The sequence below is a fragment of the Hipposideros armiger genome, unplaced genomic scaffold (assembly GCF_001890085.2).
Source record: "Hipposideros armiger isolate ML-2016 unplaced genomic scaffold, ASM189008v1 scaffold_117, whole genome shotgun sequence".
In the NCBI taxonomy this organism is placed as follows: domain Eukaryota; kingdom Metazoa; phylum Chordata; class Mammalia; order Chiroptera; family Hipposideridae; genus Hipposideros; species Hipposideros armiger.
Window position 1 is genome coordinate 1880801 of NW_017731467.1, and position 25405 is coordinate 1906205.

General features: G+C 41.3%; 1 protein-coding gene across 2 annotated transcripts in view; it reads right to left on the reverse strand.

Moving 5' to 3' along the window:
* NPR3 (natriuretic peptide receptor 3) overlaps nucleotides 1–25405 on the reverse strand; it is a 69062-nt gene that overhangs the window by 7311 nt on the left and 36346 nt on the right. For both annotated transcript variants that reach the window (XM_019647892.1, XM_019647891.1), the window contains exons 4-5: nucleotides 5520–5655; nucleotides 3704–3732 (exon numbers count right to left, since the gene is read on the reverse strand). In XM_019647892.1, coding sequence (XP_019503437.1) covers nucleotides 3704–3732; nucleotides 5520–5655 — 165 coding nt within the window. The remainder of the gene's footprint in view (nucleotides 1–3703; nucleotides 3733–5519; nucleotides 5656–25405) is intronic.

Consider the following 25405-nt stretch of genomic DNA (forward strand, 5'->3'; position numbering starts at 1 on the left):
TCTTTGGGGAATATGTTTCAAAAAAAAAAAAAGATTAAGGCTAATCCTAAAAGCAGCATGCTTATCCCAGAGTTTTGTATTAATTTAAAACAAAAACAAAACTGCCAAGAGTGAGAAGTGGAGACGTGGTGTGTTCCTAGATTTCTCATGGGTTCGCGTTATCACTGGACAAACATTATAAAAGAAAACCCATTCCAGGCCCTGGACGCAGCAAGCGTGCTTTCCTCTGGACTCCTCTGATACCCAGGAGAGCAGAGGGCCTGCCTCAAGGGCCATGGGACCCAAGAGCGAAAGAAGGGCTAGTCTATCTGACTTTGTGTTCATTCATTGTTTTGGTTTTGGTTTTGGTTTTGGGGTTTTGTTTTTCCAGTTTTACCTAGATGTAATTGACATACATAACTGTAGGAGTTTCAAGTGTACAGCATAAATGTTTGACTTACATATATTGTGAAATGATCACCACCATAACTGTAGTTACTATCCATCATTTACACAGATACAATAAATCTTCCACTGTTTATCCAAGTGTTTTCTAGGTGACTAACTAGGTGCTGAATTTACTGTTGCCCCTGAGGTAAAGATGAATCGGACACATTCTCTGTTCAAAAGAGGGGCAGCCTGGGCAAGGGATTTAGCTTGTCGGCAGTAGTATTCAAAGGCTTGCATTTGAATCCAGCTTTCACATTTACTAGCTCGGTGACCTTGAGCAAGGACTTAGCCCTCTGAGCCTCAGGCTCTAGGACTGGAAAACTCATAATAGTACCTCCCTGCCAACAGGCTGTTAAGGAGATGAAAGCACTTTCAAAACAGGTTTCAGAGAAGTTAGTTGTTTTCTTCCATTGTTATCATTACTATCGCTATGCCTGGAATCTGGGAGAGGACATCTGATGGTGCTGATACCACTCAGAGGGGGAGACCAGAGGCATATCTCGTGGGAGACTTAGGGAGGACTCAGTGACAAAGCAGGGCTTTTATAGGGACGTTGGTAAAGCCTATGATTTGGACCAGCAGCCATCCAGGAGAGGGCGGATTCTAGGCATAAAGGCTGGCCTTGTTAATATTTACAAAGACACAGAAGCTGAAAGGAAGCAGGGTGACCATGAGGTTTTTGGGAGGTGGCCTGTGTGTATGGAAGGGATCAGTGAGCTATAAGGCTGGAACAGAGTAGCCAGCGCATGGAGAACCCTGAGCGCCCACATGAAGGACTTAAATTTGCTTTAGCTAGCAATGGTGACTTTGAGCAGCTAATCAATAAAAGCAAATATGTATCATCAGTTGATATTAAAATTAGCTATATTGTAATTTTCATGAACTAAGTAATAGGGTGCATATGTCAGCCACATTCTGAGTAACTAAGGCTATTTGTTTTCTTTCATTCTAAATTGTGGCAGAGTTCGGTGTAATTCTTAATTGGTGTTTCCATTGATTTGGTTCTCTCCGGAAGTAAAATGAATGTCTGGGAAAAGGGATCCCAAGGGAAAGTTCCATCCTCAAGCGTGGTTTGGAAAGGGCAAGTATTTGGGTTTACTGTCCTTGGATTGTGGTTTGAAGGCCTGCTTATTTTTCCAGACTTTGGTCGACTTTGCCAGAAACAGAATGGAGCTCCCTTTCATCTTGATGTTTTGTCTTCTTAATATAGACTGGTTACAAAGGATACACCTATCTCAAGCTTGTTTATCCTTGACAGCCCATACAACTTTTAAGTAATAAATGTCTTAAGTAATAAATGTCATTTTTTAAAAATGTGTTGCTCTCCAAGCATACTGGGTATCCAAAGCCTTTTTTCATTCTGTTCAGACGAGTTTATGCTGATGTGTTCTGTAAGTGCTGTGCAGAGTATTTTCTAAGATAAGGTGGCCCTGGTAACCCAACACCTCATTATACTTTAAGCTATTACAATTCTGCCAAGCAATGAGGTGATAACCCTTAGGGTGACCGATTAGCAAGTGAGACCTCACCTGAGAATATTGTACCTAAGGTGAGAGTGTCAGGCTGACAGCAGAATTTTCCTGTACATAAGTAATGAGACTTTCCACCCTCATTTCTATTGGCCTGTAGTGGAGCTCAAGGTCTGAGCCACAGCCCTATTTACCTTGTCACTCTGACCCCTCACACAGAGAGGAAATTTAGCTTCTTCTCAGGCCATGGTTCAGAGTTGGTCATAGGTTTCTCGGTAATAAAATCTAAATTTGTCAAATAACATCCAGAGTATTTTTCCCTTGAGAACTTAATGGTTGCTTACGGTGACCATTAAAATTAAAATTGTTTTTAATTTTAGGAAGGTTAGAGTTTTTCTTACAGTTCTTTTGGGGGCTATCCTCAGCTTGATCATTGTTTAGTAAGTAAAATGGAAACTTACCTGGGCTTCAGTTATCTTTTTGGACCAATGCGATTCTAAGTTTAGACGGAACTATACAGTTGATTGTTTTAGGGCTCATTTCACATTGCCTGTGAGGGTCTGGCCCTGGAATGGAAGACGGCCTATGGGAAAATTTAGGCCATGCCCTCTAAACAAAAGTGAATTCCAGCCATTGTGGGCACCTGCCCTTCCCTTAACAAGCTCCCTCAGAAGACCTAGAACAAACGACCACACCACATAGTGAGGAGTAGCTAAGAACGGGATGTGGCCTACCAAGGTTGTGTCCACACACACACCGGTTTCTCAGTGTATTGGACACAACTTCTGGGAAACTGGGCTGTCCTAATATGCCCCCTGCATTATCCTATTTGATCCCAGCTCCTCAGCCGAAGCAAGACAGAGGTGGAGCAAGACAATCCTGGAGGCTGATTTGTTAATGTCCTACAATCTGTCTAAAGTTAAAGCAGACGTCACTCTTGTTTTGAGTAAGATGCGACATCCACTAAAATCACCAAGGAGAAATGAAATCCACCAATTGTCACCATAGCTGCTGCCCAGACAATTCTAGCTGGAACCTGACCTTTTTGTATATCCTACCCCTTCTACTGAGGACAGGATGAAGCAGTGCAGTGCTTAGGAGCCCCAAATGGAAAGAGAAAAAAAGTATGCCCCAAATCTAGACTTGGCAGTACTTGTTCCCATCACTGAAAATTTCATTAGTTGGATTGCAAACAAATATAAGCATAGCCCCAATGCATTAAAGCGTTCAAAGGAAGAGTTAGAATGATACAGAAATAAAAGGGCCCTTATCAGTCATCAACTAGACAAACCCCCTCAGCACAGGTGAAGAAAGACAATCTCAAGATACTGAGGTTAGAGCCAGGGGCTAGGATGCAGGTTCCCGGGTCCAGCAATCTGCACTCGGTCAGTTATTCTCACATGATACCCATTAGCATACTATAGTTTATTTTCTACGTAGCCCCCACAAGGACCCCGTTTAAAGACTCAAGGCAGATGATGCCCCTCTGGGTTTTGACCCTCTGATGGCTTTCTGTCTCACTCAAGGTGGAACCCAAAGTCCTCAGCACAACTTCCAGGTCCACGTGATGTGACCCCCACCACTTCTCTGACTTTGGTTCCTGTCACACTGCCCCTCAGGTGCTCGGCTTTGGCCACACAGGCCTCCTTGCTCTTCTGGGGGCACTCAGCACTCTCCCGCCAGGGTCTCTGCATTTGTGGCTCCCTCTAGAATGTTCTCTCCTAAACAGCTGCATGCATAATTTCGTTCACTTCCTTCAGGTCTCCACTCAACTGCCCCTTATCAGAGAGACCGTCCCTGGCCACTCTGTCTAAATTAGCAGTCCCAGCGACTCCTCCCGTCACTTTCTATTTCCCTATCCTGCTTTATGTTTTATAGCCCCTGAAATGGCGTATTTATTTGTTTATCACCAGTTCCCCTCATGACCATGGAAGCTCAGTTAATTGCAGGGAATGTCTTTAGTTCAGTGCTAAATCCTCAACACCTAGAACAGTACCTGGCATATAGCTGGTGCTCAAGAATATGTGATGAATGAATGAATATGAAGTTGATGTCTGCAGGGCTCTAGCAGCTGCATCATTCTCACACTGAGCCGTATGTTAATTTTCTTTGAGTGCTGGTGAGGTGAGAGGAAACCAGCATTCTATACACTACTACCAAGAATATAGACTAGTAGACCATTCTGGAAGATACTTGGCAATATCTAATGTACTTTAAAAGCACCAACTCACTTTTGGGCCCAGATAGCCCACAACTAGGAATGTTCCAAAAATTCATCAAGATGTGTATGATGTTCGTGATACTATTTTGCATAATCGCAAAAACTATAAACTGAAGTGTCCATCAGTAGGAGATTGGTTAAAGAAATACTTGTCCAGGGCCGGCCAAGTGGCTCAGTTGGTTAAGAGCTCACACAAGAGTTTGAGCTCTGAGCAACAGCAGTTCAAGTCCCAACCCAAGCTGAGCAGCCGCTGAGCTGTCAACAGGTGGCAGGATGGCTCAGCTAAAAAAAAAAAATACTTGTCCAGCCATACAGTGAAAAAATATGGAACTGTCATATTTAAAAATGTGCTTAATCTGTGACTGCTTATATGGAAAATTCTTGGCATACAAGTAAAAAAGCTAAGATGAAGAATGGCATTTATAGTATGTTCCCTTTTGTATAAATTTTTTAGATAAGATATAATACAAATGCATATGTGCTGGCAGAAGGCACAAAATATTTTTAGACCGAATCATAGGGAATTGTTAATAGTGATCACATTGGGGAGATGGGGCTAGGGCGTGAAGGAAAACTTTCACTTTTCATTTGTACATTTTTGTACTGTTTTTATGTTCCAGCCAAGAGTAGTCTCATTCTTGTACAGTTTTTAAATGTCAACACATGTTGCTTGAGTGATGAGATGACGGGCCATTTTTTGGTTGTTGCTGTTATTCTTCTCTGTTATTAAGAAAGCCACAGCTAATATTCACCATTTTAAAAATAAAATAAAAGCAGACGGCTCTATTGGATCTGCTCATCGTCTCGAACCACTCAGGTATGAACAGAGAAATGTATCTCTGGGATTTTTCCTTTTAAAACTAATTATAGAGGGGTGACCGGTTAGCTCAGTTGGTTAGAGCGTGGTGCTAATAACACCAAGGTTGCCGGTTCGATGCTGACATGGGCCACTGTAAGTTGTGCCCTCCTTAAAAGAGTCAATGATGCCATTGTAGCATGAAAGCAATGTGTAACCAATGACCATGGCTGTTCCCCAATAAAATATTTTTTTAATTTTTAATTAAAAAAAAAACTAATGACAGAACTCTTCACAAACTGATTGTTGGTTGTGAATGTAGCTTGGAATAAATTTAATTTTAAGAAGCACGGAGTTGCAACCTCACAATCAGGAGACAAAGCACTTCCTATGTCAGTGGGACTCTTTCAAAGCACTTTCACATGCTTTATCTTGCTTAATTTTCACAACAAGCCTGTGAAGTGGGTCTATCTTGACTTATTATCCTTACTTTACAGCTGAAAAAAAGCATGATCCCACAACTGTAAGAGAGAAAAAACAGGACAAGCAAAGAAGCAGCTCAATCTGCTGCAGTGTGCCGTCGCCGTACAGGCTGAATCCTCACCTTCAAATGTTCTGTTCCAAGTCTGCTGGATAATTTTCCCTCCATCCTTCTTGCTGTAACCAGCTCTGAGGACTTCGTGTAAAGCCAGGACGTAGAGGAGAATGGCATCATGGAATCCTTCAACAAACATGTTAACCTGGAAAGGAAACCCCAGTTGGGTGAGACCAAACACCAAATGACTCACGGTCAGGAGTAATGTAAGCAAATCAAAATGGTTAACAAGTTAGACAGGAGGCCCATCAGCAAGACAGAGGTGGGCAGAAGAGTTGCTAACAAAAATTGTGCCGTGATTCTCCAGCACTGGATTAGAGAGGAAAACCCTTCTCCTATTTGGGAATTTGGAAAGAGACAAGATATTACAGAAGTCAAGCAAATGGTACCTGTTGACTAGGTTAAGTATTCCAGGTGCATCAGCTTTTGCTGATAGTTCCCTCTGCACATGTACCCATCTTCTTCCCCACATTGCTGTCTCCCTCAAGCCAACTTGAGCCCAACCTCCCCTGTTGAGGTCTTCTCTATCTTCAACAGCCCCTCGGACCTCTCCATGCTTTAAATGTGGAACATGACGAAAAGAACAATAGAGATCCATTCATTCATATGCAGAGATCACTGAATGCCTACTGGAATGCTAAGGATGCAAAGAGGAGTGGGCACGGCCATTCCTCCTGCCCAGCATTGGCGTTCTCTATTCTATCAGCAATAACATCTCGGTTCCTCTTTCCAATCTGCATTCTGAGTGGTTCCAGTGCATCTGACCACTCCCTGCCTCCATCCTACGCTCCAAGGACAGGGGTGGAAACAGGCCTGGATGGCTGGTTTATCCCAGTTGAGTCGTGGCTCAGGTAAGATAGCCCCGCCTTCTAGAAACTTTACAGCCACCTGTGAACTCGGGGAAGTCATTTAAATCTCTTGGAGCCTCATGTTCTGTAAGCAACATTTGGCAAGTTCTAATACCACATTGAAACCCACTGTAACACTCACTGAACAGTAAATAAGCAAATACAATCTTGAAATACTGAGTAGCTTACAAATTCTGTATAAAAGTACAAAAAAAATGGAGCCTCCTTATTTCAGGAGGAAGTGTCAAGAATAGAATGTCATGCTACAGAATGAATTGGGCGCCCCACGGACAAGTACGGTGAGGTGTCATGTGGGTCATTCCTGCCCCACCCCTAGAAGGAGACCCCGTGGGAAGACAGCCACGACGGGTCTGCATCACCTGGTTCAAATACACAAACATTCACAAAAGACATGGCTCAGCCTCCTATCCTGAAGGGCGGTAAATCCTGTTTGCCTCCCAGAAGCAAATATTTCAGATTTGCCAAAGCCTACTGCTGAGAAGCAGGTTAGAATAATGGTTACAGAGCCTGGGCTCAGTGCCCACCTGCCACTTCCTAGCTGTGTTTCTGCACCACTGTGGGTCTCAGTTTTCCCCATCTGGGAAATGGGGAACATAGGAATACCTATCCCATGGGGTTGCTGTTAGGTTTAAACAAATGAATAGATGTGAACGACTTCTAACAGTCCCTGTCAGAGAAAGCACTCACTGTTAATTTTTGTTGTTGTTATTGTCTACAGATAGCATGATAAACCGAGGCACCCTGTATGGCTTCTAATTCCTAGAAGCAGCATTCAGAAAATAAGTCATCAGCTTATCGGTGTAAAAAACCTTACCGACCCATTTTACACTAAGATTCCTTGTTCCTGCTTTGACACCCCAAGTAATTCTTTTACTCCCACAGTGCCATGCCCTTCATTCCACCCAAGCGTGATGGCCGCAGCCCAAGCTGGTCACTTCCACTGACCCTCTGGGACAAGTAGGGGATGGAAGAGAGTGCTGGTTCACAGGAGAGCTCTGAGTTAGCTGCTGGACCCCAAATCAAATCCTAGCCCTGACACGTTACTTAATCTCTCTAATCTTCAATTTCCTCATGGTTTAGTGGGGGGTTTAGTACCTACTCATCTCGTAGAGTTCTTCTGGGGGTTAAATGAGCAAGTGCATGTAAAATATCTAAAATAATTCCTAGGACCGTGAAAGCAAATGGTAGACAACGGCTCTTACTCTTAGCCGTCAAACATTAGTCTCAGAGTCATTATTTTCTTAGGCAAAGCAGAATGTGTAGAAATAACATCTACTAGTCAAAGGTAATTTTCTGCTGATTTGACTATGTTCATTCAATTTTCCAAAGGGATATGAAATTTTCACTTAGACCATAAAGTCATCGTGGCTTGAGAAAGTATGCATTCTGATGAGTTAATGAGTTTTAATAAGTGAACATTAGCTGGGTAACTTAATTCTCAGGCCACAATTTTAAAAATCTTTTCAAAAGATCTTTGTTCTCTTCAATAATTGTGTAAAAACCACACTGCTACAGAGGGAAGTCACAGAATCATGGAAAATGGGAGACGTAAGGTGCTTCAGACAAGCTCTGGTCTAATCCTCTCCTTACTTGAAAGACCAGAAGAACCTTGCTCTCCCGCAGTCTGCCTGCACTCTGTACAATGCGTTCCTGGGAAGCCTAGGACAGCCCCTGCTTCAACTGTGAAGTACCAACTGCCGGGCATCACCTGTCCGCCTCTCTCCCTCCTCCTCCTGACCCCTCAAAATCCTCTCCCAGGGCCACCATGCTGCTGTTGACCACCTGGAGCCCTGGATGTGACCCCAGCACCATCCCTTGTCTGGCCCTTCCCCTCTCCTCTTTCTTGATATGCCCTTCTGAGCTGCCCCTTCTATTGGGTTGTCAGAAGAGTCATGACGTATCTTTGCAAAGAAAAACACAGAAAAAATATGTCATAACTTTTCCGACAACGCAGTATAATCCAGGATGGGAAGAACAATCATCTAGTTGAGATACATGAACTTGGATTATTTTGTCCTAGTAGCTTTAAGGGTAGAAGAGAATAGATGGGTTCTGAACACATGCGCAGGTCTGAAAACTCATTCTATCCTGATCTGCAAATGGATCGCAAAATTTACCTTCTTTCCTTTTCAAGTAGCTGAGTGTCTCCCTCTCCTGCCAAAATTAGCGGAAGAGCTGTTGACCCCCTCAAGGCCCGCTGGCACCCCAGCCTGCTGCGGAGGAGGTTTCATAACACCTACCTCATAGGACCTCAAGCCAGAAGCAAAACCCCAGAGACCGTCTTTTCTCAAGGAGAACATTCTCACATCCACATGTGTTTTTTAATGGGAGGAAAGCCCGTTAACACATTAGAGACTCTGAAAATTGGAACTGCAATTTTAAAAAAGGCTGGGGGCGGGGGGAAGGAGGGGAGTAGAAAAAAAATCCAGAGTATTAAGTTGCCTTTGGAACACTTTCCACTGGACCTCCAGGCTAAAAGGAAAAAGGCCATCTCATCTGTCCCACGGTCTCTGGTCAGAACAACACTTGGACCTCAAAGTCCTGACTGACAGATTGTGCTGTTCTTACTGATGGCAGAAATTAGGATTCCCCCTTCTGACCGACCTGTTCTAGTATTTAGCATCACTTCTAGCCAGAAAGCTCGCCCTTACTGTCATTAGCCATAAATCTTAATTAAATTCCTAAATGCCTCCACTCCTCTGCTGGATGCTGAACAAGCAGAGTTAAGAGAACAAAGAGGTATGAGCCCTGGGAGTTTGTAGTCTCTGCCAAACAGTACTGCCGCTCCATACGAACACATAGATGGACGCTACAGAGGCCGTTGTGAAGTGGGCCACCAGAGGGACAAGCCCAGGGTAATCATTATTTGTGCTAGGCAGCCAATCAAGTGTCTATCATTCAACAAGATGGAAACCATTCACCACCTTCCACTCATCCTGGAAAGTAGCCAGAACAAGGTAGCACGCTGGCCTTAACTCTCCCATCATTGCATCTCAATTCTCTTGATTTGGCCTCTAGCTGGCCAGCACCAGGTCTGCCAAATGAAGGAAAGCCATTTTTTGCTTTTGGCCTTTCTCTCAGATCGCACCTGTCAGCCACATCTATTTATCAGTGTTTAAATCTATCGTGGGAAAAGATACATAGAAATCTTGTTATTTTTTTTAACTAAGCATGAAGAGTTGCCGTTCCTGACATGGTTCCTATGTGTGACAGTGAGTGGAGTCTCTCATTTCCCTCTGGGGAGGCAAATTCATAGATGACTTCTCGATGCTTGTGTTCCAAACAAGTTAGCAATGAATGCTGTGGGTCTCCGCTGTTCTGTGACATGAGAGTGAATAGCATGGCAGTTATCTACCTTCTGCAGGGGTCTGGATATCTTAGAAAGCCATCCTGGGCTCAGCTCTGCCCCTGTAGCAATGCCCTAGACCTCAGATCTTATAGCCTGAAGTGTGGCTGCTGCATATAGAAGCAGGTTTTTTTCTCTCTCATCATCTAAAACAAAATGGATCATTAAACAGAAGCAGCCCTGGGAGAAGATCATTAAGTCAAGTTACGACCCCTCATTTGTCTCCCAAACCATAGCAACTGGCCGTCCTTGTAATGATTGGAACAGCAGTGCTGAGCACAGGTGCCACAATGCTGGCATCTGGCTTCCATTTACACGAGCAAACCTCAGCAAGGGAAGCTGCCTGTGAGGAGAAACGAGGTAAAGGAGAGCTGCGTGGAATTGGACTCTTGGAATTGGTGCGTGTGGAGCAAAGCAAAACAGAATGACTTTTTTTAAATTCTCCCAATGCGCCTTTTGTGCTTCCTTTGCTCAGCCCGCTCCAAACTCTTCGGAGTGTACTTTCTTTTCTAATAATGGCCCTTGAGCCATTCTCTACTGCTTGGGCCCACTTCTGCTTCTTTCAAATGCATTTTTACTTCTAATAAACTCCTTTTCCACAACTTTAAATAAATAAATACATAAAATAAAATCCTCCCAATGCTCACGCAGGGAATTTAGTCATCTGATATACTAGCCCTTTGAATGTGTCACACACATATCATACACAATGCTTCCCATCACCCATCAGCCCTGAAGGCTTAGTGGAGAAACGCACATACATGATGACGTAATCATCCCTGGCTTTCAGGCAATCAAGAGAGCAGTATCTGTCCTTAGCCTTGACGTCCCATCCCACCAGGGCCCAACCGCACATGCGTCCGGAGAGCTTGGTGACCTGACCCCACAGACAGCTCTGGACACGTGCTGGCCTCTGTCCCCAGGGGTCTGCAGTCCTGTCAGGCACAGTGTTGAGGGAGGTAAACACGGACACCAGAACCCAGCAGAGAAGGGCAGGGCCAGGCCAGGCAGCAGGCGCACTGCAACCACAACACCAGGGCAAGAGGTACGACCAGGTCACGGGGGGACACAGGAGGACGACTTCCGGCCTCATTATTTCTGAAAGGCCAAAATCCGAAGGAGCACGTAAATTTTAATTTATCCAAGTTCATGACATCCTTTTAATCTAGTCCTGAGAACTTCAGATAGCTTCCCCTAAATTTCTTGAGTCACCTGGAGATGTGATTACAAGGAAGAAATGAACGAATATTCAAACTTTGGATAAGGGATGACTTTTTTTTCATTTCTGTTTTATGTCTTAAAATGAAACCTCTCCCTTTTTATTTAAGTAATTTCAAGGTATGGTGAGGACTGAGCTAAGATCCAGAAGCCCAGCTCCTAGTTCAAGCATCACTAATTTAGTCACTCATTGTGAACAGTGAGCAGCCAAATTTTGTTCAATTCTTAATTCAGAGTGTCCCAAGCTGTATTCCATAGAGCAGCAACATTCCTTAAAACATTAGCGGATGGTTCTAGAAAGGCTAGTCTTGTGGTTAAACAGGCTCACAAAATGCTAGAGTGAATAAAGTCAAGCAGTTCTCTTCACTTCCAGGTAATAATTATAATAGCTAACTTTTATTGAGCATCTTCTATATTCTAGGAGCTAAACTAAATAGAACTTAAATTCTGTTGCATTCAGTCCTTATAAAACTTTCATAGATAGGTGCTGTTATTATCCTATGACAGAGACTAACTAAACTCCTAACAGAAAGAAGAGCTCTTGGTCAGTGGATGGAGTCAAAACTCCAGAAAATATTGGAGTGGGCAAGGTTTTTGTTTTTGTTTTTGTTTTGTTTTGTTTTTTATTATTAGTTTCAGGTGTACAAAACAATGCAATAGTTATCATTTTCACCCCTCACAAAGTGACAACCCCCCTCCCCCCATCCACTGCCCCTGGGTGGGCAAGTTCTTAAGTAGGGGTCCAACCCAGGCCTGCCTAGGTATGACATTGGTCCTATTGACACATATGTTCAGCCAGCTAATGTTGGAAAACAGCATTGTGTTCGAGTTTCTGTTTTGAATCAGCCAGGACTTGAGTAGCTTTACAAGTTGAGTGTGTAGGCTGGAAAGACCAATGAGAGTCTATGAAAGGGAAGACTAAGTCTGGCAACACACTTCAGGATGAGGGAGGAACAGAACCCACACCTTGAGGAGGAATGAGAGGGCAGAAGATGGAAGAAGAAAGAAGAGGTGGCATGAGGAAATAAGCTAATTGTCACTAGTCTCTTAAACAAATTTTTAAACCAGAAGCTAATACAGTCTGACTCAGATCAAATGAATTGGGATTTCTGATAAATCATGGACCCAGCTAAAGCTGACCTTGCTCCAGCTAGGACTAAAAAGACCCAATACACCAAAGGTGCATCTAAACAAGCTGGATGTGAAGGATGAGGGTCCTACTTCGAAGACCAGTCTACTCCAAGCACATCAGCAACCAAACCAGGTAATAAAAGATCTACTGATTTAATGTTTCTAACTAGCACTTAATATGAAATATGGTGAGTTTGGTTTTGGAGGGTCTTTGTTCTGTATGATCATAATTCTTGATAATAATAACAACCTTAATAAAGAATAATAATAAATGTAGCAAAGCTTCATTTACCCAGCCTCATCAGGGAAAAAAGATGTTTCCATAAGCAAATATGCCAGGTTCTTAAAGTTTTTTCACTCTAAGTATCAAAACTCTTTGAATACTGTAAACTCCTTTGATGGAAATAATTCTAAAATTAACCACATACATTCCTGCCTGGGCAACAGAAATATGCCAAATGTGATGTTAACTTACTGTGATTCTCTATATGTAAGGCTACGACAATGAACAACCCAGCAGCCTCTGTCAATACTGAAGAGTGTACTGTGCTGTTTACACAATGCTGACACCAGACTGTATGTTTCCAGATAATCTCTTCTTCCATGCCGACAGAACATGAGCTGGGGCCCACCTCCCTTCTCGACATGCTCCCTGCTGATTCTTCTGCATCTCCCCATCCAGCCCTGCCTATCGGTGACTTTCAGGATTCTCAACACCTAAAGAATTAAGTATGAATGCTTCAGGATGGGTAAGAACACTCTCCATTGTTAGCTGCACCCCTAAAGGAACTCTCTGCTCTACTCCTTGCAAATGCTCTTGGATTCTCTGAATGTGGCATGAGGTACCTTTACACATCAGCCCCTGGGCTTAGAATGCTCTCCCCAGGGGTGTTGTCTCATCCAAAGCAAACTCCTACTCAACTTTGCTGGGTATTCTCAGGTTACCCACTCCAGATACACCTACCACCCTTCTCTAGTCAGTTCTGTGCCCTGGAAGGTTGACATATATGGACAGCATCAACTGAGTCCCCTCGTCCTCTGGCTTTTTTGGTTGGATTCAGAAGGAGCTAAAAGTCAGGATGTCAGGGGCTGCACTCCTCCACCAGATGTCACAGGTGGTTCTCCCCAGCTGCCACAGGCCTTGTGGGTTCTAGTAACCTCTCCTTCTTCTTGCCCCTGCTGATCTAGGGGCAGTAACACCTTCCCATTTTTGCAGGCCCTAGAGTTCTTTGCCATCCTTTGTTGATTTTCCTTAACTATGCACACACCTTTTATAAAGGTAGTAATACATACTACCTTTATTAAGGTCTCTTTCATTCCCTTCAATGTGTCTTCTGTTTCTTCCCAGGACCCAAATGGATACGTCAACCTTCTGTGCACCATTCAAATTTGTTCTTGCTGGGGACTTCCTTGAATCATCTAATTCCTCCTTTTTTCCATAAGTATACTTAGTGCAAACGTGTATTATTTCACTCGCGGGCCTACTTTTGCATCCCTGCGTACCCTGACATTCCCCAAGCTCCCTGATGTGCAGGCCGTATGGTAGGTATGCTAGTTTCCCTAGAACCCAACCCGGCCTCTAATACAGAGACTGCAGTCACGTGAGTTGACTCCACTGTCACCTGTCACTACCTGCTCCTCTCACTGTGCCTGCCTCTACCATGTCGTCTTTCTCTCTTGTACTTGCTGCTGCTAATATTCTGTAAACTGGGGGAAGAAATCTCCACTACTTAAAATTGAGGTAAATAGGTTCTGAGTGAGAATTTGAAAGCTTTCCCTATGATAAAGTGTACAGATTATGTGTCCATTTTAACTGCTCAGAAGCCTTTTTCACATACTTCTTTGCTCTGGATCCCACAAAGCTGAGATTGCCATAAACATTGGTTCAGCAGCTACTGCTAAGGGAAAGACTTCTAAGTTGTAACACCAATACAGGATGCTCACGATGAAACTAACAATATAATTCTCAGCCAGTGAATGAATGAACTTTTTTTTTTTGAGGAATCTTTCCCCAAGTTTGCTACCAAGAAAAAAAATGAAACAAAACTAAATATCATCTCCCTCACAAGAAACTTAAATTCCTACATTTTTGAACACTGTTGATTGATAAAATTAAAGAATTATTGAAAAGTTTCAGGTATGATAAAAGTGTTATAGTTATGTTTTTTTAAAAAGAGTTCTAGTAGTGGCAGTTTAACTTCCAAAAAAATTATATACTCTTGACAATATATTTTTAAAAGAATTAATTGAAGGCACTGAAAAGTAACCAAAAACAGGCAGAAACTAGAGATTCAACCCTTGAAAAAAGGGACCATATTACATGAGAATGAAATGTATATGGCTTCTCCTTTGATGGTATTCCTGGTCCGGGAGGCATGGCACAGCTAGAACTCAAGCAGAAAGTCACAGGTTTGTTGGTTTTAGATGTCGGAGGATGTAGGTCAGAGCTCATATCGAGGATGTACAATGAGGAAGCAAATCCTGGGGAAAAGCGAGCCACAGAGAAGGGAGCCCCCAAATCTGTCCATAAACCTTTGTTGTCTTGGTTAATTCCTAAATTGCACACACACACAGGGTAGATCCCAAGGAGTCCAACAGGAAGCAACAGCTGGAAGGATGAAGACGCTAAAGAGCATCTGAACAGCTGCCTTTTGTGTAGAAGGGAGTTTAGAGCTTGAATACCACCAAGTTAGAGGAACTTAGGAAATACCTTAGGCTTCCCGGTAAACCCCTATACGGGCTACAACTTAGGAGGAAAGACTATGCCCAAAGACTAAGGACTCCTCCTAAGATTAAAAGCAAACCAAAACAGAGCCACTTTCTTTGTTTTAACAAAGAATAAAAGCAAGCTTCCAAAAATTCAAAGCGGCCAGTCAGTAAAACTGCCTGCTAGAACAAAAATTATTCTTCAGAGGAATATAACTGAATACAATCTCTATAATATGTCATCCACAACATCCAATATAAAATTTTTTTAAAATACAGGACATGTAGTGGCCAGGCAGGTGATCTATAATCAAGGAAAACAACTGACTAGCAAGTGACCCTGAGATGATCTAAATGTTGGAATTAGCAGATAAGGACTTTAAAGCAGCTGTTTAAATATGTTCAAGGACTTAAAGGAAAAGACAGCCAAAAAGAGTGACCAAATGGGTAATCTCAACAGAAAAAATGGAAGCTGTAAAGAAAAACAAGTGGGGCCCACCGAGTGGCTCAGTTGGTTAAGAGTTAGCTTAAGAGTGCAAGCTTTGAGCAACAGAGCCGCTGGTTCGATTCCCACATGGACCAATGATGCTGCACCCGAGCTGAGCTGCCGCTGAGCTGCCAAATGGTGGCAGAATGGCTCAGCTGGTGAGAGCATGTGCTCCTAACAACAAGACTGCCTATTCGATGGTGGGCTACACCCGCCCGCAACTAAGACTGAACTCAGCACCTTGAGCTGAGCTGCCGCCCAGATGGCTCAGTGGATAGAGCGTGGACTTTTAACATCAAGGCTGCTGGTTCGACTCCCACATGGGATGGTGACTATGCCACCCGCAACTAAGATTGAACACAGCACCTTGAGCTTAGAGACCACGAGCTGCCGATGGGCAGCCAGATGGCGACTGGTGCCCTCCACAACTAAGATTAAAGAACAACAACTTGGCTGGTCCCCATCCTCAATTCCCCAACACTGTTCCCCTCCCCCAATTCCCCAATTTTAAAAAAAAAAAGAAAAGAAAAGAATAACAAGTGGATATTCTAGAACTATAAAGTACAATATTGAAAAAAGAAATATTCACTAGGTAGGCTTAAAAGCAGATTAAGTTCTGGGCCGGCTGAGTGGCGCGATGGTTAAGCGCTGGTTTGGGACGCCAGAGGGCCCCAGTTCGGATCCCACATATGAGGGTCAGTGACACTGCCCTCCACAGCTAAGATGCTGAACAACAGCTCAACCTGGAGCTGGGCTGCCGTGAGTCGCTGGCGATGGCGTAGGCTGCAGCCCCTGTGACAGTGGGTTGCCATGGGCTACAATGTATAGCCAGCAGCCAGCGTGAGCAGCCAGCAGCTGCAGTGAGTGGCTGTCCAGAAGCCGGCGACTGATCTGCCTCACCTGGGAAGAGCGCAATGATGGTGCCAATTTGGGCCAGTGAAGCAATGTCCTCCACAACTAGACTGAAGAACAAAAGGACAGCAACTTGTCTGTTCCCCTTCCCCCAATTCCCCAGCGCTGTTCCCATCCCCCCAGTTCCCCAATAAAAATCTTTAAAAAAAAAAAAGCAGATTAAGTTCATGATCTTAAAGATATATCAGTAGTAAATATCCCTATCTAAAGAATAGAAACAAAATCAATATACAAAAACCAATTGTATTTCTATACTACCAACAAACAATTGGAAAATGAATTTTTATTCAGTTTACAACAGTATCAAAAGACATAAAATTATTAGCAATAAATTTAATCAAAGATATGCAAGACTGCCAGACAGAAAACCACAAACATTACTGAGAATAATTAAAGAAGATTCAAATATATGGAGAGGTGTCCCATATTCATGGACTGGAAGACTCAATATTTTTAAGTTGTCAGTTTTTCCCCAAATTGGTTTGCAGTTCAATACAATCTAAATCAAAAATTCCAGGAAGGCTTTTTTGTTGTTGTTGTTGCTGTTGGGGTTTTTTTGTTTTGGTTTTTTTTTTTTTTTTTAGAAATTGACAAGTTGATTCTCAAATTTATATCACAAAAAGAGAAAACTCAAAATAGACAAAACTTTCTTGAAAGACAAGAACAACTTACAGGACTCATCTTACCAGATTTCAAGATTTACTGTAAACCTATATTAGTCAAGACAATATGAAAATGATATAAGGATAAACAAACAGATCAATGCAAGAAAAAAAGAGTCTAAAGCCACACTTACAGAGTCATCTGAGTTTTGACCAAGGCACTTGAGCAATAAGAAAAACAAAGTCTTTTCAACACATGGTGATAGGACAAATTGATTAAAAAAATAGGAAAAAACTAAACCTTGACTCCTACTGCTCAACATACAAAACAATTCATTCGAGACAGATCACAGATCTAAATATAAAACTAATCAATAAAGCTCTGAAAGAAAACAGGAGAATATTTTTGTGTCTTTGAGGTGGCAAACTTTTCTTAAAGAGAATATAAAAAAAGCACTAAACATTATAAAAAGACTTTATCAATAGTAAAAAAAAGAAACACTGCTCATCAAAAAGCACCATGAAAAATATGAAAAAGCAAATGAAAGACTGTGAAAAAATATTTATTATACATATTTCTGACAGATCCAGAATATTTTTTAAAAGAATTCTTTAAATCAATAACAAGATAAATAACCCAATTTAAAAATGGGTAAAATACTTTAGCAGACAGACCACAAAAGTGAAGTAGCCAACAAGCACATGAAAAGAGGGTCAAAAATCACTACTCACTAAGGGAATACAATTTAAAACCATAATGAGATACCATTTTACCTCCATCAGATTTAAATTAAAAAGCTGACAACACCAAATGTAAATGAGACTGTAGAACAGCTGTAACTCTCATACACTGCTGGTGGGAATGTAAAACCATACTATCTTGGCAGTTTCTTATAAAGTTAAACATGCATCTATGCTATGACCCAGCAATTCCATTCCTAGGTATTTACACAATAGAAATGAACACATATGTCCACAAAAAGACTTATACCAGAATGCTTATTGCAGCTTTAGTCTTAACAATCCCAAACTAGAAGAAAAAATGTCCATCAATAGAAAAATAAATAAACAAATTATGGTATATTTATACAATGGACTATTACTCAACAATTTAAAGGAGAAGAAGAATGAATATTAATACATTCAATACCATGCAAAAATTTCAAAAGCAGTACATAGAATGAAAGAAGCCAGACACGAGATTATAAGCTACATGATTCCATTCATTCAGTAATGCACTATATGAACTCAAGAATGGGCAAAACAAATGCATGCTAATAGAAATAAGAAGAATGGTTACATCTAAAACATAAAAGACTTAGTAATAAATTTAACCAAAGAGGTGAAATATCTGTACACTGAAAACTATAAGATATTAATAAAAGAAACCGAAGAAGACACAAATAAAAGGAAAAGATATCCCATGTCCTTGGATGAGAAGAATTCATATTGTTAAAATACCCTTCCTACCCAAAACAATCTACAGATTCAATGCAATCATTATCAAAATACCAATGTCATTTCTCACAGAACTAGACCAAATACTCCTAAAGTTTGTACGGAACCACAAAAGACCCCAAATAGCCAAATCAAGCTTGATAAAGAACAAACTTGGAGGCATCATACTTCCTGATTTCAAACTATATTACAAAGCTATAGTAATTGAAACAGTATGATACTGGCATAAAAACAGGTAAACAGACCAGTAGAACACAATCAAGAGCCCAGAGATAAACCCATACATATATGGTCAACTAACCTTTGACAAGGGAGCCCAAATTGCACAATGGAGAAAGAATAGTCTCGACAAATGGTGCTGGGAAAACTGGCTAACCACATGCAAAAGAATGAAATTGGACCCTATCTTACACCACTCGCAAAAATTAACTCAAAATGGATTAAAGACTTAAATAAATGTAACACCTGAAACTCTAAATCTACTAGAAGGAAACACAAAAGAAAAGCTCCTTGACTTTGGTTTTGGCAATGATTTTTCTGGACATAGCACCAAAAGCACAAGCCACAAAAGCAAAAAACAAAACAAATAAGACTACCATCAAACTAAAAAGTGTCTGCACAGCAAGGGAACCATCAACAAAGTGAAAAGGTAACCTATGGAATGGAAGAAAATATATGCAAACCGTGTATCTGATAAGGGGTTAATATTCAAAATATATAAGGAATTCATAACACTCAATAGCAAAAAAAAAAAAAAACAATCTAATTAACAAAATGAACAAAGGACCTGAACAGACATTTTTTCCAAAGAGGACATACAGATGGCCAACAGATATATGAAAAGGTGTTCAACATCATTAATCATCAGGAAAATGTAAGTCAAAACCACAGTGAGATATCACTTCACAACTGTTAGGATGGCTCTTATTAAAAAAAAAAAAACATAAATGTTGGTGAGAATGTGGAGAAAAAGGAAACCTTGTGAACTGTTGGTAGGAATGTAAAATGGTATGCCCTTTATGGATAAAGGTATGGAACTTGCTCAAAAAATTAAAAATAGAATTACTATATGACCCTGCAATCCACTTCTGGGTATATATCTAAAGGAAATGAAATCAGTATCGCAAAGAGATATCTGCACCCCATGTTCACTGCAGCATTATTTAAAATGGCCAAGACATGGAAACCACCATGTCCATCGACAGATGAATGGATAAAGAAATATATAATGGAATATTACCAAGCCATAAAAAAGAAAGAAATCCTGCCAGTTGCAACAACATGGATGAATCTGGTAGGCATTATGCTAAGTGAAATAAGTCAGAGAAAGACAAATACCTGTATGATCTCACTTACATGGAATCTAAAAAAGTCAAGTTCATAGAAACAGAGAGTTAAATGGTGGCTGCCAGGGACCAAAGAGTAGGGGAAATGGAGAGATGTCGATAAAAGGGTATAAACTTTCAGTTATACAATGAATAAATTCTGGGGATCTACTGTACAGCATGGTGGCTATAGTTAACAGTACTGTATGTACACTTGTAATTTGCTAAAAGAGTAAATCTTAAATGTTCTTACCACCACCACCAAAAGAAAAAAAAAAGGAGTAACTACATGAGGTGATGAATGTGTTAACTACGTTTATTGTGGTAATCATTTCACAACAATCAAATCATTATATTGTAGATCTTAAATTTACACAGTTTTATTTGTCAATTATAACTCAATAAAGATCGGGAAAAAAGAAGAGTGGTGGCTTATTGGGGTGGGAATTGACTGGAAAAGGACATGAGGGAACTGTATGTGATCATGCAGACTTCCTGGATCTTGATTGGAGCGGTAGTTCATGGACATACACATTTCTCAAAGCTGACCAAGTTGTACACTTACAAGCTACACTGTACATAATTCTATTTTAATAAAATAATAAAAAGCCGTATCTTTTAGATACATACAAAAATATTTACAGATGAAACGAGGATGCCTTGGGTTTGCTTCAAAATCATCAGGGGTGGGGTAAGGGTGGGGAAAAGTATAGATGAAAGCAGACTGAGTGGATAATTGTTGAAGCTGAATGTTGGGGACATGGAGTGCCACTATACTGTACTCTCTATTTTTGTATAAATTTAAAATCCCCCATAAGAAAAAGGGTTTTTTTACTAATCAATTCCCCCAAATGAATAACCAAAGCCTGGAAAATTGTGGAAACCTTTCCACAGTCGGTGCTATTGGAACGTGAAAATACTTCATAACAAGGTCAACATTCCTGTTTTGTCCAGTCTAGTTGTGTTTTCTATCATTTAACTAATTTTTTTTACATTTTAAAACAATCATTTTTAAAGACATTTTTTTTTAAAAGACATTAAAAGGTTTCAAATATCAACCTAAAGGAATAGGGCAACACACCAAATGATCAACATGCTCTCAATCCCAATTGGGACCCATCATCATGAACTGATCTAAATCATTCTGGAACCCATTTTAAGACAACCTTTGGAAACTATGCAAGTAATGAGTTTCATATGCTTACTAACTACCAGGAAAAATAGCCATTCCTTGTAATTATCACAAAAGTATCCCTTCAGGTCTACGGTTTGGGAACTCAGTTAAGTCTTCAAATTTCAAGAAATGCCCCATAGTCTTCACAACATTGGTTCATGCTACATCTTATTACACATTTTGAAAAGATTGATCTTTTTAAGCCTATTTCATAAGAAAAGTGTTTCACTCCCTTGGGCAATTAAAAGATACTCTATTTCTTTTTTAAAACGTTTAGGGCTAACACACTCTACTAATGTGAGGAGACTGGTTTCTCTTAAGAAAGTTACCAAAACTATGCAGCGTATTCTAGATGCAGATGTATCGAGACTATCCTGGAGATAATCCCAATATTTTGAAAGGTAGAGCTTAATAAATACCGTATATTGGCTACAACACAAGAGAGACCGCTGGGTACATGTCTTAGGGAGATGCATTATTTTAACCTCAGAGGCATTTGTAACAGCCTAAAAGAATTACAAGATCACAAAAGTTCACAACGTGAAAGGAATTTAGAACTCATACAGTCCAACTAGCATATTGTGTAAATGAGAAACTGAAGCCCACAACAGTTGCCTGATTCACTCAACAGTGCACAGATAGTAACAGAGCTGCACGTGGAACTCAGACTCCCTGACTCCAAACCAGCGCCTTCATCATCAACGTTAATTTGTTTATTAATCAAGCAAAGCAACTCCCTAAAGACCAAACTCACACCCAGGGATAAAGCACCAAGGATAACAGCCTCTTCTTTCAAAGACTTATTATGGCTTCTCTGACATGTATACGATTCCAAGATGTTACATATCAGGAGGGAGAAAATAAGAGTGGGAAAGTTTGCCCTAGCAAACACACTTTTAATTAACTGTCAGGAAAATAGGATCGAAGGAGAGAAAAAGGTAATATTAAATACTAAATGGTTAAAGTCAACTCCAGAATTGCTTTTAAAAATTTTTATAAATTGACATAAAGGCGGCGGGGGGGAGGAGTGTTTTATTTCTTTATCCCACATGCATATAAAGTCAATTCATCATTATTTAAGGACCTGCTATACCTTTTTTAAGAGCTGAGATATGGGGAAATCCTGATTAGAATCTCTGTTCTCAAAGAACTGAAATATCAAAAATCCTTTGTCCAATATCACTGTCATCTGATGCAAGGGCCCTCCCTCACGCCCAGGGCATAATGAATTCATTAAGGAGGTTGGCAGTGAGATCACATTCTTTCTCTCCACCCACGTTATTGCATTCAAACTGGGCCGTTTCAGTGGCCCTCTGCATTATTCATTCATTCAACACTCTTGGTTCCCTGACCACCATTGTTTGATGAATTTCATCTCCACTCAGTTTCATCAACTCACGCTCGTGCATGTATCCTAGACCAGTGCTTCTCAGACTCTAATATGCATAGGGTTCACCTGGGTATCTTATTCACATGCAGTGTGATTCAGTAGGCCTGAGGCATGGGGCGCTAAGGCTGCTCATTTCTACAGTTTCCTCGGTGATGCTGATGTGGCTGATCCAGAGACCACCCTTTGAGTATCAAGACCCTAGACCTTATCATTACCTGGAGCTGCTCTTCTTTCACAATCCTTGAAAATCTCTTTTTGACTGCAGTCTCCCACTTCCTGCTTCCTTCTATATGCAGAACAAATTCTTTGAACTCAAACTTCCATCCTCCTTGACTCCTCTCTATGCTTGGTCCAGCAGAGCTCAGAATGGAGTAGGTGCCAATGGAAGGATGAGGCAGGTAGACACGGAGTTATTCAGGAAGAGGTGCAAGGGGGGGGGGTTGTATTGGAAGGGGGGCCTGCCCCTCAGAGAGAGGCTGCAGTTGGATATATACATGTAGGTGTTATCCACACAGAGATGAACATCCCACCCAGGCGAGTGGATGTGCTGCCCAGAAATAGTGTTGAGAGAAAAGGGCCAAGGGAAGAACCTTGGGAAACACTAATATTTGTGGAGCAAGTGGAAAAGAGGAGTCATGAAAGAAAACCAGAAAGGGTTGCAATGTAGGCAGAGAGCTTGGAGACAGCGGTGTCTTGGCAGCCAAGGAAGGGGCAGATTTCAAAAAAGAGGGAGATCTTTCCAAACTACTACTCTACAAAATCCCCCCATTCAAGCTGGGTTGTTTTGCTCACTAGTCCCTACATGTGTCTAATGCATTCCTACTTTTAAGCTTGGATTCCCTGTATTTGCCTCACTTGGGAGGCTCACCTCTACACATCCCTTCTCAGAGCCATCCCGCACAGGTGCTGAGCTGTCTTCACAGGACCTGGCACAGTGCCCTTCCGAAAGGAAGAGCTTGGTAAGCTTGGTATGCAGTGGTATGCATACAGGTTTAATCAATTACCATCTGCAGGCTTAACTATATGTGTGTCAATACGCGGATGGTCAACAAAAATACATGTGAGCTTAGAGGGCATATGAACTGTGTCTGATATCTGTTCCACCCAAGAAATTCTTGGACATATGGTTACCATAAATATGTCACTGCTGAGGGCAGAAAAGGAAAACTGGCCTAACATTGAAATAAATGTAATTTACAGGGCAACAGTGGGCAAACTGGGGTGCCAATGTGACACAGGTCTACTTGCTAATAAATCTCTTCAAGATCTTTATGATAGGGTAGAAACACAGCTATCTAACTTCAGTGATTTAGTGATTATCCCACACAGAGATAACTGGGTAAAGGAAATTCTTAATACATGTCCCCAAATTTAGGTCAATTGTCAAATTGTTTATTATACAAAAAAATCCTCTTCTTACCTCCTCCCTGCCTCCAAATCACAGCCTGTGGGAGTGAGAACTTTACAAAATGAGGCAAATTCATTGTAGGGAGTGGGGGGAAATATCAGAAGATAAAGACCAATCCAAAATAATTTCCTACAGCTTGAGCAACTTTCAAATTTCGTAACTGGGAAGGGGGTTGAGTCCCTAGCAATATATTATTCTAGTTTCTCTCTTTTAACAATTGGCTGGAGCCCAGAAAGGATGTCATTGAAAGCCGCTACTGTACACTGCTTGCAGGGCCCTGGGATGCTCTGCTCTCGGCTGCCGAGGCTGTTTTCTTTGGACACTATCACTCACAGCGCTTAAGCTTATAAAACCCCTTTACAATCATCTTTCATAACTTCCAAGAGCAACTCAGTGTGGTTTTCTCCATTTCACAGATTAAAGTCTCTGGCACTCAAGGTGGCATGCCCTGGGGTCATCGATTGTTTTAATGCCCATCAATTAATATTTATTGAACCACGACCTGGGGCTCCTCTGCCACATCCACCCACACGGATAGCAGCATCAATGGCCAGGCCTTATTCACCAGGACTCGGCCCTGAGACTTTAAAAACCTGTGGCTGCTGTCAGCATCAAACACCAGAGTCCTCTGTTAGTATAGCGGCCAAGGAAGCTGGCAGGGGCCTGTCTGCCTCCCTTCTTCCAAGCTGGAAGTCTGAACACACAGGCATTCCCATCTGGCTCCTGTCAAATTATGTGAAATGCAGGGTCCTTTTGTTGCTGCTCTGTTAGTAAAATGCAAAGCTTCACGTCAGGGAGTTTACGTTTTGAAAGTACCACTCTGCTCTCGCCATGGGGTGGCCGGACTAAAGAACTGTTTCCTGAGCAGACGAGCTCACTTGTAGAAAGAATAAATCCTGGCTCTCATCCCCTCCACCTGACAGCTAAGTACCAGCTTTAGATGTGTTTTTTTTATGCCTCCCTTTTCCAGATTCCTCCTTAAAATGCAATATCCTAGTAAAGCCCATCCACTGAACCCCCAATATCTTTGTGTAAATGAGTTCCTCACCAAGGAGAAAGAGGGATGCTGAGACCCTGAGGCCCCAGGAGCACAAAGGCATTAGAAGGGGGAAGAACTGTAGAAAAAAGAAATCTGAGCTTTCATCCTCTATAATTTTGCCCCGTGCTTCTTCACTTACACTAACAAATATAATTGTTAGATTGATGTGTGTTCTTCCTGTGGGCTGAACTGGTAATGTTTCTGCAGTCCATATTTTAAGTGATCTGACTACCCTAAAAAAGAATCTAATCTGTGCTTGCATTGTGAAGAATTTGGCTAAATGTGCTGAAATGCCCTTCTACTCTACGCAGTGACAATACAGGGGTTGGGGGGGGGGGAGTATAACAGCTTAGTCTTTCAATTGTGAAAAGTATCGCCACACTGCATTGCTATTTTAGTCATGCATATTTACTTGAGTATATTGTCACTGTTATTGCAAAATGTCTTTCTAACTGAAATTACATCACCATACATAATAGAAAAAAATTTTAAAAACCACAGTGATTGTCTTTCGAAAGGTCAAAATGAAGCCTATTGTTTGGAAAAGTCGTTTTTATTAGGCACTGTGGTTCTTCCTTGAACATTTTCAGATTATACCAGTTCAATACATTTTTGCAATTAATAAATCACTAGTAAATGGATATTTATTTACAATTAAACAGAAAAAAACCTTAATCAGGAGATTCCCAAGTTTTTTTAATATGCTAATTTGCACAACCAAAGCTATTTAAAAGTTACAAGAATAAATGATTTTAAAGCAATTTTCTCTTTTATTTCAAAAAATTTAAATGTTTTGAAAGCCAACTGATATTTCTTTAGCTAGAAAAAAA